The 14,264-nt window shown below is 42.2% G+C and overlaps 1 protein-coding gene across 10 annotated transcripts in view; it reads right to left on the minus strand.

The window, feature by feature from the left end:
* LOC122396042 (pleckstrin homology domain-containing family G member 5-like) overlaps positions 1 to 14,184 on the minus strand; it is a 91,842-nt gene extending 77,658 nt beyond the window's left edge. For 5 of the 10 annotated variants that reach the window (XM_043394118.1, XM_043394117.1, XM_043394114.1 and 2 more), the window contains exons 1-4: positions 7,259 to 7,693; positions 3,346 to 3,697; positions 2,722 to 3,110; positions 658 to 745 (exon numbers count right to left, since the gene is read on the minus strand). In XM_043394118.1, the coding sequence (XP_043250053.1) occupies positions 658 to 745; positions 2,722 to 3,110; positions 3,346 to 3,481 (613 nt within the window). In that variant the 5' untranslated portion in view covers positions 3,482 to 3,697; positions 7,259 to 7,693. Of the gene's footprint in view, positions 1 to 657; positions 746 to 2,721; positions 3,111 to 3,345; positions 3,698 to 7,258; positions 7,697 to 13,999 lie in introns of those variants that run through there. The other 5 variants (XM_043394119.1, XM_043394121.1, XM_043394115.1 and 2 more) reach the window with 5 other exon arrangements.
* Between the last annotated feature and the right edge of the window lie 80 nt (positions 14,185 to 14,264).

The following is a 14,264-nucleotide window of genomic DNA, read 5'->3' on the forward strand; positions in this document are numbered from 1 at the left end:
AGCATTGACTCTGCAAACCAAAGTCAGTTGCTAGCGAAGGTAAGCGAGAGTAACCTTGATGAATCAGAGAATAATGTTAGCCGTCCTTCCTACATTAACGTACGAATAAGCGACTGGTTCACGCTTTACCCTCTCCTTCAGACGCTTCTGCGCCGAAGCATTGCTATACCGACCGCGTGACTAACGACCCTAACCTTCCAAAAAAATTAACCCGCGCTCGACGAGTCGCACGAATTGTAAACATATACCTGAAGCAATGTTCTTGAAATTTTTCGTACGCGCTTCGAAACGTTACTCTTCCTGAAACTTAGTTTATCATCCAATGAATCAGAATCGCACCATGAACGAAAACGGGTAGCGTGAACTATGCCACGTGCTCCTCAAATAGTACGAATCATTGTCATCGAATGTATTACAGAAAGAAACAAAGATTAGACTTAAACAGCTAAAAATTCCTGGATTCTAAGTTCAAAGCGAAAGTCAATTTGTTCGAATAAAATAACAAGTAGACCCACGCAATTCGAGACTCCAGGTCTAATCTTTCTTGCTCCCTGCTATACATTCGACCGAACAATCAATGTAACGGCAGATTGATATTAAGCTAAGCGTTTTACATATGCCGGCGTGATAGAAGAACGAATTACACGTTGCAATTACCTATAGTGGAGTCATAATGGTCGCTGTGTCGTCCGAAAGGGGCGGTTCTGTTCAACAGCGCGCTCACCCGTCGCCTTGGACTCCTGGCCTGTTGGAGAATGCAATTTCTTTTACAATCGATAGTGACGCCCGAATGCACATGAAAATTAAGGCTGGGGAGATGTACGGGATGGGTTCGGCGCGAGTTCATCTTGGTCTCTATAAAAGATGCACGCCAGACAAGACGAAGGATCCTTGTTTCGTGCTGGAACGAAGTCAACGAGGATTTACCGTCTCGTGGAACGCCTCTGTTTAGAATCGACCTGGCTAATCGACCTTTTTCTAGCGTGGTAGAAGCAGTTATCTCTCCCGCCCGTGCCGCGTTGCGCCGATGCTCGATATTCTTATCCCCTTAATGCGTCCTTCCTACGTTGGAGCGCGATTTACGAAAAGGAGAAAACCGCAACGAAGCAGGAATAGCATGATTTTTTTAAACGTATCTCTGAGCTTCCTAATGCTCGTAAGTAAAAATAAAAAGTAGAATGAAAATTTTCAGACTCAGAAACTTGCTTTAGAACCGAGCAAGAGGAAACGTTTGTTGTTTTGTCGAGAACTAAGCGCTGTCGTTCTAGAAAAATTATTTTCGATTGCGGGGGTCAATTACAATCATTTTTTATGAATATACATACCCCCGAAATCCTACGCACTTTCGAGAAAAAAATTAAAGTAGGTGCTGAATTTTTCGACAAAATTAAAAAATTTCAAATCGTTCTGGAAAAATTATTTTTGGATGCAAAGGTCAATTACAATCATTTTTTATGAATACACATACCCCTGAAATCCTACGTACTTTCGAGAAAAAAATTCATTACCGAAAATATACTGTGTAGCCGGAAATCTTTCTATAATTTTTTAACGATGGTTCAATCAATAAATTAGTATCCTTGATTTTCGTCTTATTTTGGCCTCTAGAATCTCCCATTAAAATTTTTTCGAAGGGTGGCCAAACACCCTGTACTGTTGACAAGTGCATAATATGTGTTGGCGACGATAAGTAATCAAACAAGATTGTATTCCACATGTAATTGCAACCGTTAAACGCATGGTTGTATCTCGAATTCTAAGGCGATTTTTTCAAGCATTAATAATGCATAAAGACCATAATAAAAAAAGAATTGAATCTCTTTGGTTTGTCCAAACAAACCTATTAAAAAAATCAGGACGCTGGTAATTGCATTCCCTGGGCTATATAGTTTTGCTAGTTTGCTTCGTTGGACTTTATATAAAATACAAATGCAGATCCGCCTTCGTTGGCGGTACTCTCCATCGACACGATTTCCATTTCAAATTCATTTAAAATCCTATTCAAATTCGATGGGAACGCTCATTAAGTCTTAATTGCTCGGTTGAACGTTGCGTAACTAGTACGGTCGAATCGAGGGATTCTACGAATCGATAAAGCAAATCCCAACCACTATACTAAAGTAACAGTAACGAACACCGTGACATAACTAAACGCTGCACGGCGTTCGTCCATCATGGGAGGAAGAAATTCATCAAAATGCAGACCGTAGCCATTTACCAGCGCTGTGCGCTCCGGGGTGTCCCGCTAGAACCAGGCCACATTAATATCTGCACCATTTTTAATGATAGAAACAAGTATTCTATCAGTTTCAGAATTAATCGCGTCTTGGTCGTTCATTCTAAAAATTTCTCTATAGAATTCTGTCGCAAAAAGGCCTGGCCATTCTAAAAGTTAACCTCCAGATGGCCTGTTGCCGCCATATTGTATCACCCTAGCCAGTGGCGCATTTATATCTCCATGGAGCGCAAGAACAAATAAAATTTAAGGTTCCTATCACTACTATCCCTATACCAAATACTGTAACTACTCCGAACGAACCAGAGACGTAGGAATAACGCGTGCATAGGCGTAGAAATAGCACAGGAACAACGCGGATAGAGGACTGTCAGGGGCAATGTGGGAGAAATTACTGTATTAGCCATCACGCGTTACAAAGTAATTTGGAAAACATCTGCTAACAACTAGACTTAATTCTAAGTCGCCGTAAGTTTACCGTTTACCGTTTCAGTGAAACTCTGCGTCCTGGTGACTTGAGCCTTGGGAGAAAGCAATTCCTCGGACGCGCTGTTCTTCCGACAGGATACGTTCGGTTCGTCGAGGCATTCGTCTTCCACCAGAGAGACCAGACTGTTATACCATTGCGCGCTGCTGGTTCTTGTTGGCTTCGAGAATTCGTGGACGCGGTTCAAGTCCTTGCTGAAGCTTAAACTGCGCCTAATCGGCAGCAGGCCGCGGTTTATCGCCGCCGGTAACTCCGCGCCGCTTCTTATCAACGAGCCGATCTTCCGACGGAACGAATGGTTCCGTTCGAATTTCCCGCCAGATTTACCCGCGTTCTCCGTCAGTTCTGCGTCGTCGTTCGAGTTCGCCGCTCGACTGTTCGAATCCTCTGAAAGGAGTAAATTCTCCGCGGTTTTTTCAAATATTAATGACTTAAGCACTAACTAAACACGGTACTCTAATTTTTTTTACTAACAAAGTAACAAATGAGTTAAAAATGGCGGTTTCACAGGGTCAATACGTCGATTACACGTACGTTCACCCAATTACGAGACAAATTACGATCGTTTACGAAATATTGCGCGGTCCTTTGGCCACGGGACTCGAACAGTGACGCGCAGTACCTGATTCGATCTTCGATTCGTTCTTCCGGGGATCTCCCGGCGTTTTCGCTTCCCTCGCGTTGCGACCGGGGCCTTTCTGGCTCGTCTTCTTCGACTTTTTCAAAGCCCTCTTCTCGTCCTTCTTCAGCGTTGTCATCGTGCCAAGCTCGATGCTCGCGCAAATGCATACGTCCAAAGTTTTTTTTTTTTTCTATCTCCGTTGTTCCACGAGTCAGAGAAGAGAGGGAAAAAATGGATTCACCGCATCTCCCGGCCCGGGCGAATTGGCCACGTTTTCGGTGTCCTCGAAAAATTCACTGCACTCCGCCTAGCAGAACCGTAGGAATTGGCCGCAACATTTCGCCGAGGTCAGCTATCGCGGAGATAAACGAGCGATTCACGTGTAACTCCAATCACGCGAAGCATTTAAAGCGCTGCAGATGAACCGTCAATAAACACCGGCGCCGAGACCGCGGGGCGAGTTACGCGGATAACGAGTTCTGAGCGAACAATTAAACCGTTTTCGCGCGATACACGGTTATTGTAAATATCTTTGGATCCGGTATTCGCCAATCACCGCGATTGTCCATCGCGGCAAACTGAACCGATCGGTTTGAATCGCATTATGAGCTGCCCTGGAATCCTATGATTGTTACAAGCGCGGGAAAATGTAAACGTAAATTCGATTTGGAATCCAGATGCGTTTATAGGGCATTGGTTGCACCCTCCGATCGGATCTGAAACGCTTCGAGCCCGTATTGTACGAGTAGGTGTAAATTCGAATCGATCCCAGCATGATTCCAAGCCTAAAACTCTTGGAAGTCTCGATTGTTTTACAAGTTACCGAAGTCTTGATTGGCTTTGGAGCCTCGTGAGCTTCGACAAGTTTCGAGAGCTTAACGAGTACTCAACATCTTACGAACAATTTTGTAAATTTTATACGAGCGGTATCGTCGACGTAAAATTTAAAGGAAGTCGAGGAACGAGTCAATATCTTGGAAACATTATATTTAAAATGATTCGAATTTTCTGCCATTTTACAGATTCGAAAGGTTTCAAATCCCATCGAAACAAAAGTTAGTCTTTCCAGAAAGTAAAGTGAACTATAAATAATGTAAACATTCGGAGGGTTGGTTGATACTTGAAAAGTTCTGGGGTTAACTTATGTGTTGTTGGATCGAGATTAACCCTAATTGTAACGGGATTCAGCGTTGGGTCACATGCCCAACTTTGTGTAACTCTAGAGTCTAGTAAGTAAATTTATATACTATTAACGTTTTGTGTGTTATCAAGTTACGAAATACATTTATTATCAAGTTATGAAATATACGAACTGTCATCTGTGCTACTATATAAATAAGTTCGTTTAGACGGTGTGTATGTTTGCACGCGATAAACTGGAGAACCACTGGACCGATTTAGATAAAACTTTCACTGTTAGATAGCTTATTCCTCCAGTTTAAACATAGGCTAGTGGTATTATTCTACCATAACTAGAGCTAGAACAGCGTACGAAAATGTAAACCAAGTTTCTATTTTTTTTTTTTAATCAGCAGTTTTTAAAAGAAATTGTTCGAAATAACATTTATTTTGAAATTAAACAGAATGTAAGTTTAAAGCGACTGTGCTAATTTGCATCCTGAATGTTTTATTTCCGTAAATATTGGGCTAATAAATTTACTTACAGACCCTATAGTGGGGAGTAAACTCTTATTCGAATAGTGTAAAACCAATAATACCAACGCATAGCAATCTGTTCCAGACGTTCACTCGATCGAAAAGTTAAATATTTATCTTTCCGTTGCGGAATATTTGATTCCACGATCGACATTTTTATTTAACACGTAACGAAAAGTTTATCTCTTACTCGAAACACTGGAATAAAAATCTTGGTACGTGACAAAAGTCAGAAGTAAGGATCAGGGTCTAGAATAGGTTTACTTTTGTTATCATCGAACTAGTCACTGTATTTATTTTTCTCGAATGCAAAATATAATTCGCGAACGAACAGCGGGCAGAGAAGCTAATATTGCGTATCAATTAATCATTTAAATATTCGTATCTGATATTGCGTTGCACTTGTTTTGCATTTAATCAACGGAACGCTTTCGATCACGCGTTGCAACTAGAGTCGCACATAATCAGTGTAATTCTTTCCTTATCATGTTTTCTTTCTTATCGTTACGACACGAATTAATCGTATCTGAGTTATCAAACGGAATCGCGCGTGTTTTCTTTTCCCGAGAAGTCGACAAAATTCGCGCCACTTATTCTACGACCGCGGACCTCCGCTTCGCGATCGACGGGATCGAATCGATCTCTCGATGGCGCGAACACGTTCGCGTTGCGCGATTTTTACGGTGAAACTCAATATTTCGCGTTGTTTCCGGTGGAAAATTCGAGCCAACGCGACACTCAAACGTATTTATAGTAGCATTCCGTCATCGGCAATTAATGCTATCGTAAAGGTGAGAGCATATCGTAGCATTATCGCCGTTCTACGGGAAACGCAAGGAGCCGTAATGTGTTTGCACCTTGATAGCGCTTTAAAAGTTCGACGAGCAAACAGGTTTAACTATTCGAAGAACAGTGGGTTCGAAACTATCCCGTTGATACCCTGATTGAAAATGTAATGAAATAAAAATTTCAATCGTGGAATGGAATATGTCAGAAGGAATAAATTCAGCTGCTTTATCGAAATGTCGCGAATGGATTGATGTAAGTTGGTCTCATTGTTTATCTATCGTTTGAATAAAAATTTACATATCTGCGGCTGGTAGTAGGAAAAGCCGATCAAAAGGAAGGTTCGCGTAGCTTCCAGCTATGAAAACAGTAGACCGGTGCTCCCGATTCTGGCCTCGAAACTCGCGCTAGTTAGATCGATGCACCGTGAACCACGTAACACGTTGCCACGTTCGTGAATGCGCCGATAAGGTTGCCGAAGGTGGCGCGAAGTTCGCTCGATCGGAGCGGGAAGACATCTTGAACACTATCGCCAATTAAATATAGAAAATACAGGGCGATTCTAGTACCTGGGCCCACCTACAACTCTACTCTAACCTAAAAACATTATAACTTCTATTATCTTCTAATACTGTCTCTAAAATTGGAATTCTTTCGATATCACAGTCATCGATGCAATTTAAAGTTTACTCTATCAGTTTGTTGAATTTCTATTTAGTTTTCAAGAGCAATTTAAAGCACTATAATTTTGGTAATTCGTCAAATAATTTTGTAAAATTCACTTTAAAAAAATGTGACAGAAGTAACGTCGATATCGTTAATGTTCGTAATGGGAATCCCCAAGGCCTCGTGAGAAGCGCTTGGATAATTCCAGCAATTATTTGAACGATAATACGATTTCGAAATGATCTCTGCGCCTCATTACACGCGATGCGATTTATTGTTTATCTGTAGGTACGTTACGAGAATAATCATGTACCTGAATCAATAGGAACGAACCTGTAAAACGATCCTGCTTCGAGCAAAGAATCGATGTTCGGAACACTACAATAATATAGAAAAATATAGTTCTGTGGAAAACGCGATAAACGTTGGACGTTGGACTTTCCACGTGCATTTTTCGAAATTATACAGTAGAATAAATAATAGAGTAGACTATCTTAAGCACGTATCCAACCTAATCGCAAATGTTTCCAAAGAATGTTTGGAAAACGTATCGTCGATTGGCGATGAATGTTTACCACAAAATTGTTTTGAACGACTCCCATCGATATCTGAGATAAACGAACAGAAAAATAAATACTGCAAAAAATTCAATGAAAATCGAGTATCTCGATCGAACGAACGTCCCAAATAATAAATCGCTGTACGGTTGCTTTTGGTTGCCTACTGTTCGACCAAACGTTTCCCGTCTCGGGTGTCAACCTTGAGATCCACCGGGTGGCTTGTTTGCCAACGCGAGGAAACCTACTGTGAGTCAGCGTCGGCGCGTGCGGCGCTAAAACGCTTAACAACCTATCGTCCTCGTTTCAGAGATTCGTGCTACCGAGACGTGCAGAGCCGATCTTGCGTCCTTTCTTCGGTTCGAACGAACCCACCATCAGGACGAGCGGATTTAACCGGTCACCGTCGATAACCCCGGCGAATCGGACGCGGTGAACGGACGAACGACGAAAGGAAAACAAAAAAAATAGAATAGATGGTCCCGACAGGGTTCACTTGTGTTCAACACACCCGCACACACTTTCACGCGGACTTATCAGCGGCGATAAGGCCTCCGTTCGCCTCGCGGAATTCGCTCCCGAATCACGACGAAACTCCACGGAGCGCGTACGTGTATTGTCGCGACGATTCCGTACGAATTCAGCGCGATTTCCGCGCGCGCGACACAAACGGCGAGGGGAGGGGCCGGGGAGGGGAAGAAGAGGAGAAGATTCGAGCGTGACGATCGAGATAACGTGTTTTATCGCGGCGTCTTCTCGACCACGGGCCGGCGACTTCTATCGATTCCGCGCCGCCTAGACGCGTAACGCGAGCGCGAAAATCGCCGACGCGCTTAGCCAGGAAATTAAGAAGACAGGTGAGACGAGGTAAGCGTTTCGCTGTGGGCGACGCTGGAGGGGAGGCCGAGATGGAAAGAGACGGACGATCGTTCGACGAAGCGAAACGCTCGATCGGAGAAAAGAAACCGTCGCGATCGGCGGAGGAAAAACGTGGCGTTGCAGCGGTTCTCAAATAACCGCTCGCCGAGGGATTCCCGATTTCGAGTGATTTTCCATTCGATACGCGCGGATCTGGATCGAACATTTTTATACACAAGGATGTTTCAGAAATAATTTGTCCGCGCGTGTCATAACATTGCTTTCGGTGTTTAATAACCTGGTAAGCGTTTCTACTTAGATAATCAAGCGTATGGTAACGATTTTGCTTCCACGCTTTCCCTTCAATTATATTCTAGCCTTTTTATCACCTACCAAACGCTGGTATGTGGATTTTGTCCTTTCCCACTCATGCTTAACGAAGTCGTTTCTTCCAGAGAAACTGAGTCGAAAACGAGCAATGGAATTTTCTTATACGAGGCTTCGTTTTCGAGAAAATTGACTCCGAAGTTGGTTGGCGTTAACAGACTGCACCGCGTGCCCCATCAATTTTCAAACTCGATTTCCTCGTGAACAAAGCTTCGTCCGGAAACCATTTATTGGACATCTTTTATTCGATTTTTTATGGAGAATCGCATCGTGAAATACCTTGCGCGTATTATAGTATTTACGAGAGTAACAATGACCTGCGACGCTTTAACGTCCCGCGAAGGACGTTCGCGGGTGTCTGTAACGCGGTGTAAAAAGTTATGGCGCTAATGTAGCCACGAAACGACCGTAAATCGGCACCGTTTTATTAACGTCGGCCGAGAAACTCGCCGACACGTGCGACATTCAGATGCCGCGAAATAAGAGGCGAATTTTGTAACGGCTGTTTTACGACCAGATACGCGGATTAATGTTTTAGGAACACGTGGCGTTGCGTAAAAGACGTTAATCGAAAGTGAAGCGCTCGTTTCGCTCTCGCGAAACGGTGAAAAAGCTAACGACACGGGGGATAAAGTTATTTCCACGCTAACGAAGTTTTAATCATCGTTTCCGCGACGCACCACCCGTGTCTTGAAGTAAGCGTCTCTGTTTCACGTACGTTCAAACCTGTACCCGTGTATTCGAGAACAGTTATCCGGGTAACTGCACGTACATACGATTTATTTAATTTACGTCATCATAATTATGTCCAACTGCTTCTATTTATATTATATTACGATACAACACAGCTGTACAGTGAAGTCGTATACCAATTTAACTTATTTCAGGTATAACTGTCGAAACGTTGATTGAACAGAGAAGTTCGACATCATTAATTCGGATCAAGGGTTCGATAACGACGTCCGAAGTACGATCCACTTACCACGAACTTAACTCACCGGTTTAAAGACTGTGTTCGTGGCTTCCTGTAGTTGGAAAAATCCCGGCTGTTTACGATCACCGGAAGGGGCTGTATCGCCGTACGCGCTTAATCGCGAAACGGGGCGAAGTTTACGCGAACCCACCGAACGCATCCCCCGAGCACAACGTGCGAAAATGTCGATACGAATTGTCTATTTCTAGGTCGCGAAAGTAAGCGGATCGATAGCGGTGCTCGGCGTAAGGAAGACTGGTGAACTCGCGTACGACCTTTGTCGGGAAGTCCACGCGAGCGAAAAATTCGCGCGTGCCTCCTCCGGGAACGCCGATTTCCGGCGCTCAACCCCACCGAAACTGGGGAAATTCCTGCCTCGAGGCGCTTTCCCACTCGACGGGGCCACCCCATAACCGAATCGAACGCTTTCTGGCTTAATAGTTTCAATTCGATTGAAATTTGGACACGTACTAAATTATTGGACGATGCCCATGTTCTCTATTGTGGTTAACGCTTGAAACCAACTTTGCCACCCAAGGTTTTGATTAGTATCAAATTCAAAATATCAAAAACTGTTTGTTTCGGTTTGCAACGATCCAATGAGCCGAGTTGTTTGCTATAGGCAAGTTTTGTCGTTTCCTTGACATCCATAGCCAGTTAAGGACTCGCTCAGGTGTCCCCCAGAGAATCCAAGCGCATGAATCGCCATACTCTGAAGCGTTCTCGTGAATCGATAGACGTTTAACCCAAATCTATTTCGTTTGCTTACTCGCGTTTAACGATGTTCACACACCTGATGTTTGCAGACATGTGAACCTCGTCCGTCTGTGGAATAACAATTTTCAACGTTCGGGGGACTGATCGTTCAAACGCGAATTCCAACGCATCTCTCGGAATTCAGTTTAAATGAAATAATAATTTTCACTGAACAAACTGTATATGGACTACCTTATTATGCATTTCTTTCCAACTTTTGTATGAAAGAGCAGGTCCCATAGAGTAAATAAGTAAATAGACGTATGGAATTACAGAGGGATAATTTGGTCACTTAGAGTGTCCTTAGCAGACTACGTGGACTCTATAGTAGCTTTTTATTGATAGGGGTCTAGAATTGGTCAAGAGTTGCGTCATGCATTGATTTTCAGATGGGAAGTAGGTATACTTGGCGAAAGGAATATAGTGGGGTACTCGAGGCACGCTCAAGTGCTACGGATAGAGATACCCTTAAGGGTACACATCGCTAAATGCCTTCCTCGCCGCAGTGTCCAAGCTCTTAACGTGCTATATTGTATCAAAAAAATATAAGATGTTGCTCCCTGGGATTTTGACTCGCAACATTAAGTGTCCTATCCGTCTTCACCCCTTGCTGACTTTACGACCTCGTGATACTTCTTCCCACCGAGTATACACCAACTCCCAGAGCTAGGACTCCTAAATTGAAACAAATGTCTTTGCTCGACGGATTCCCCCTGGCGCGTCTAGACGCCCAAGGGAGGGATTCCAATAGTAACGGTTACAAAAAATCGATTTTCCAAATAAATAAAAAATACAGTGCTTCAAGCACGCTAACATAAACTGAAATCGTTCAAAAGGGCAAATGGAGTTTGCTAAAAATATTGGTAGCGACAAATGTTAACAAATAATTAAGATATAAAAGCACTGGTACACTGCTATTTATTATTAATATAACTACGCAGGACAGTGTGCGAAGTAGTCACAGTTCGATGGTTGTCCATAACACTATGCAAAACAAGTTAGGAACTGGTTGAACGAGAATTATGCGCAAAGGTAAATTGGTCGCTGGAGACCAGTTCTTTGGTCTCCCAAACTACGAGATCTCGCACCTCTAAATTGAAATGTTCACAATACAGAACTCCACGCGAAGAACTAAAGCGACGAATTAATAACTCAATTACTAAGTAGGATAAAATGGAAATAGGCGAACCATGGCTCTTCGTAATTCAAATACAGCGACAAATGTCAAAATCAATGTTTTTTTTAAATTCCCCTGAACCAAATTGGCTCGAACGACGGAGGTTCCAGGGTAATGAGTCGCCTATTCAACGTTCGAATATTTGTTGAAAAATGTCTCTCCCATCCTTAATCTCTGCTAGCCGCTACATCAGCGATCGAATTAAATCGCGACCTTCCGTTCGACTTTTAAATGTTGCGCCACCCCATCGCCCGAAGTCCCATTTAAGGGGTAAAGGGCACAAATTGGCGGCATTGTGAACGGTCGCCTGAATGCTGGAGCATGAACGGGTAACGCAATTCAGCGACGCCTTTATTAAGTCAACAACCTGCTTTTAGAAATCCGTCGCATTTCAGCGGGGCAGAATTAAATTCAGAGCGAAATATTCAGCGTGGCCGCGGAACAAGGACCGGCGGAACGTTAATTGGCACGGAGTCGCCATTGCGCCGAAAGTATTCGGTAATTAACGGGACAATTGAATAAACAATGCACGACGAGCACTTACCGCGTCGGATGGACAATGGTTTCTAGTTTTTTTTTTTTTCTCGCGATGCTCAGTATTGCATCGTTACGCCAGAGAGCCAAGCAGCGTTGTCGAACGATAGAAGATGCCCCCGTGAGATTCCCCGATGTTCCATCGACGTTCTCGACGATCCGATGGCGATTCGTTTCGAAACTTTAAATAGGAAGATTTGAATAAATCCGAGGAACGATTCGTGCTTCGAAATAAACACGGAAACTTTCGTCACAGATCTCGGAATTACGTTTCAAATCCATGACTGGGGTAATGGGATAAACGTCTCGTGCCAAAGTCAAAGTTTTCATTCAAGGAACGATCGTGATTCACTGGTACCACAGAAGAAGACACTTTCAACCTCGACAATTTTTTATCGAGCAATTATAAAATGAAACGTTCTTTTGTCGTCGTTAAAGGGACACTGATTGTTACAACAACGATCATTAAATCACAATTTTCCAATCGATTGATCGACTTTTTGTCGATATTCCTCGAGCGAGCACCTCGTCGAGCAAAGTACCCCGAAAGCCCGTGAACCCGCGGTGTTTTTGAGCAGAATGTGGCCGACCGCGTGGCGCAACACCTGACACAGGGTGGTACGTTTATCCCCACCAGCTGAATACTCCGATCCACCCTCGCCGCCCTCGGCAACACGATTCAACCTCGAATTAGACTTTCGCCATTTTAATTCGTTAAGTTTCGCCTATGCAATTAGACGGCGTATTTGCGGAGAAAGCCGAACCAAAGGGCAAAGAAAACGATGTTCTTATCTTACGTCATTCTAAACGAAAAAAAGCACAGAATTCTTTTAACGATAAACGAAAGGGAAATTTATAATTCTTTCAACTTGTTTCGTCATATAAAATCGACCCCTTTTCTATTATTCTACTACCTAAATAATTAGGGGTTGATACAATAGTATATGATACGCCTAAAAATGGATAAAAGACTCAAAAGAATGCCAAGTTGTCAAATTATGTTCCTCTACTAATAATGTGGTGAAAACCTATAAGTATAAATAAAAAAATATTGCTTGTGAGATACTGTAAATTTTCTTCAAAACTCCTGTCCATTTTGTTAGATAATATTGTCTATTTCTATTTAGTTTGAAAGCACGTGGAGTTATTGACAGTTCTTGTTTCGAAGCATTAGTCACGGCTAGATTACGCGAACGGAAATTCATTCTCGACGTGCAACGATACATATATAATAAATGCTAGTTTAGTCTTTGGGTTGATAATCTATTTACAAAGAAAATGATATAACCAGTTCGTGGTGAATGGATCAAGATAACAGGCAGCGCCATCGATGGCAAAGTGTCCATATTTGTAACGATATAGTTTCTATTTTTGCCGCTAGATAGCGAGACAAAATTATATTTATCTACGAAGGATAACCTCGAAAGAGGTACGGGAAGTTATGGAAGTCAGATTGGGCCACGAAAGTCCATGAGGTGTAAAGTCTACTTACATACACTGTCTATGCTTGTATTGTTACGTCACGTATCTCATCTCATACGCGTCACATATGCATTTATGCGAACACTATACAAAATGACAATTAGAAATCATTATAGTATTAAACGGATTTCTGCTTGTCACATTGTTGTAACTTTATTGCATTAAAATGCTAGTCATAATGAAAGCTTCAGTAACGGTATCAGCAGTTTTACTTCATTACAATGAATAAAGTCGTTTTATAAATAAACAAAATATGTATCGATACATATATATTTTCCTAACAATTAAATAATTTTTAGAAACAACGATACAAATGTCCACACGACATTTTCCTTTTATTCAAATAAATTATAAACTCTATTGGAACATTTATTATAAAGTTATTACTTACAGAAAACAAAAAATTTCGAATTTTTGTATTCGAGGTTATTATTATAGGTTGTTGAGTTCGTTTCAACATGCTCTACAATGCTGCATTATAAAAAATAACATGTTAATGCGCAAAGAAATGGCAATGACGTACGAAACTCGGAAAAAAACTGACCTCGAGAGCCAAAAAACACAAATCATAATATTCTAAGCAATCAAATTTGTCCTGACACAGTTGTTCACACCAGTAAACATACTGGAGACATTTATGAAATTAAATGAAAGTTGTTCAGGTAAAAACGTTACATAATGAACAATGTGTGTACATATGGTTAGAAAATTAACGCACATAAGTTTCAAATATTTCTATACACTTAATCAAAGACAAGTTCGTTACCCTAAGGCAGGACAATGAAACGTATATTGAATAATATCGTAAAGCTGTTTACATACCGTGTCTCGTTTAGCATGACGTGTTTTATTTTTCATCGTTTAGTCTCCATTTTGACGAGCTCGTGAGTGCTTACAAGTCCAAATCAAATAACAGGTGCCAGCAAGCATGGGAAATTGAAAGTCAAACGGAACGGCTGCTTGTAAATACTTGTAACCGTTAACACTTAGCTCGCGTAAGCATTCAAATCGAATGCACCCCTCGAGATGTGCGACATATCTCGATACGCTCTATATATCCCGTCGCATGGTGGCGCCACGTTTACCA

The sequence above is a fragment of the Colletes gigas genome, unplaced genomic scaffold (genome assembly GCF_013123115.1).
Source record: "Colletes gigas isolate AHSC1104 unplaced genomic scaffold, ASM1312311v1 Colletes_gigas_Sc00007, whole genome shotgun sequence".
In the NCBI taxonomy this organism is placed as follows: Eukaryota; Metazoa; Arthropoda; class Insecta; order Hymenoptera; family Colletidae; genus Colletes; species Colletes gigas.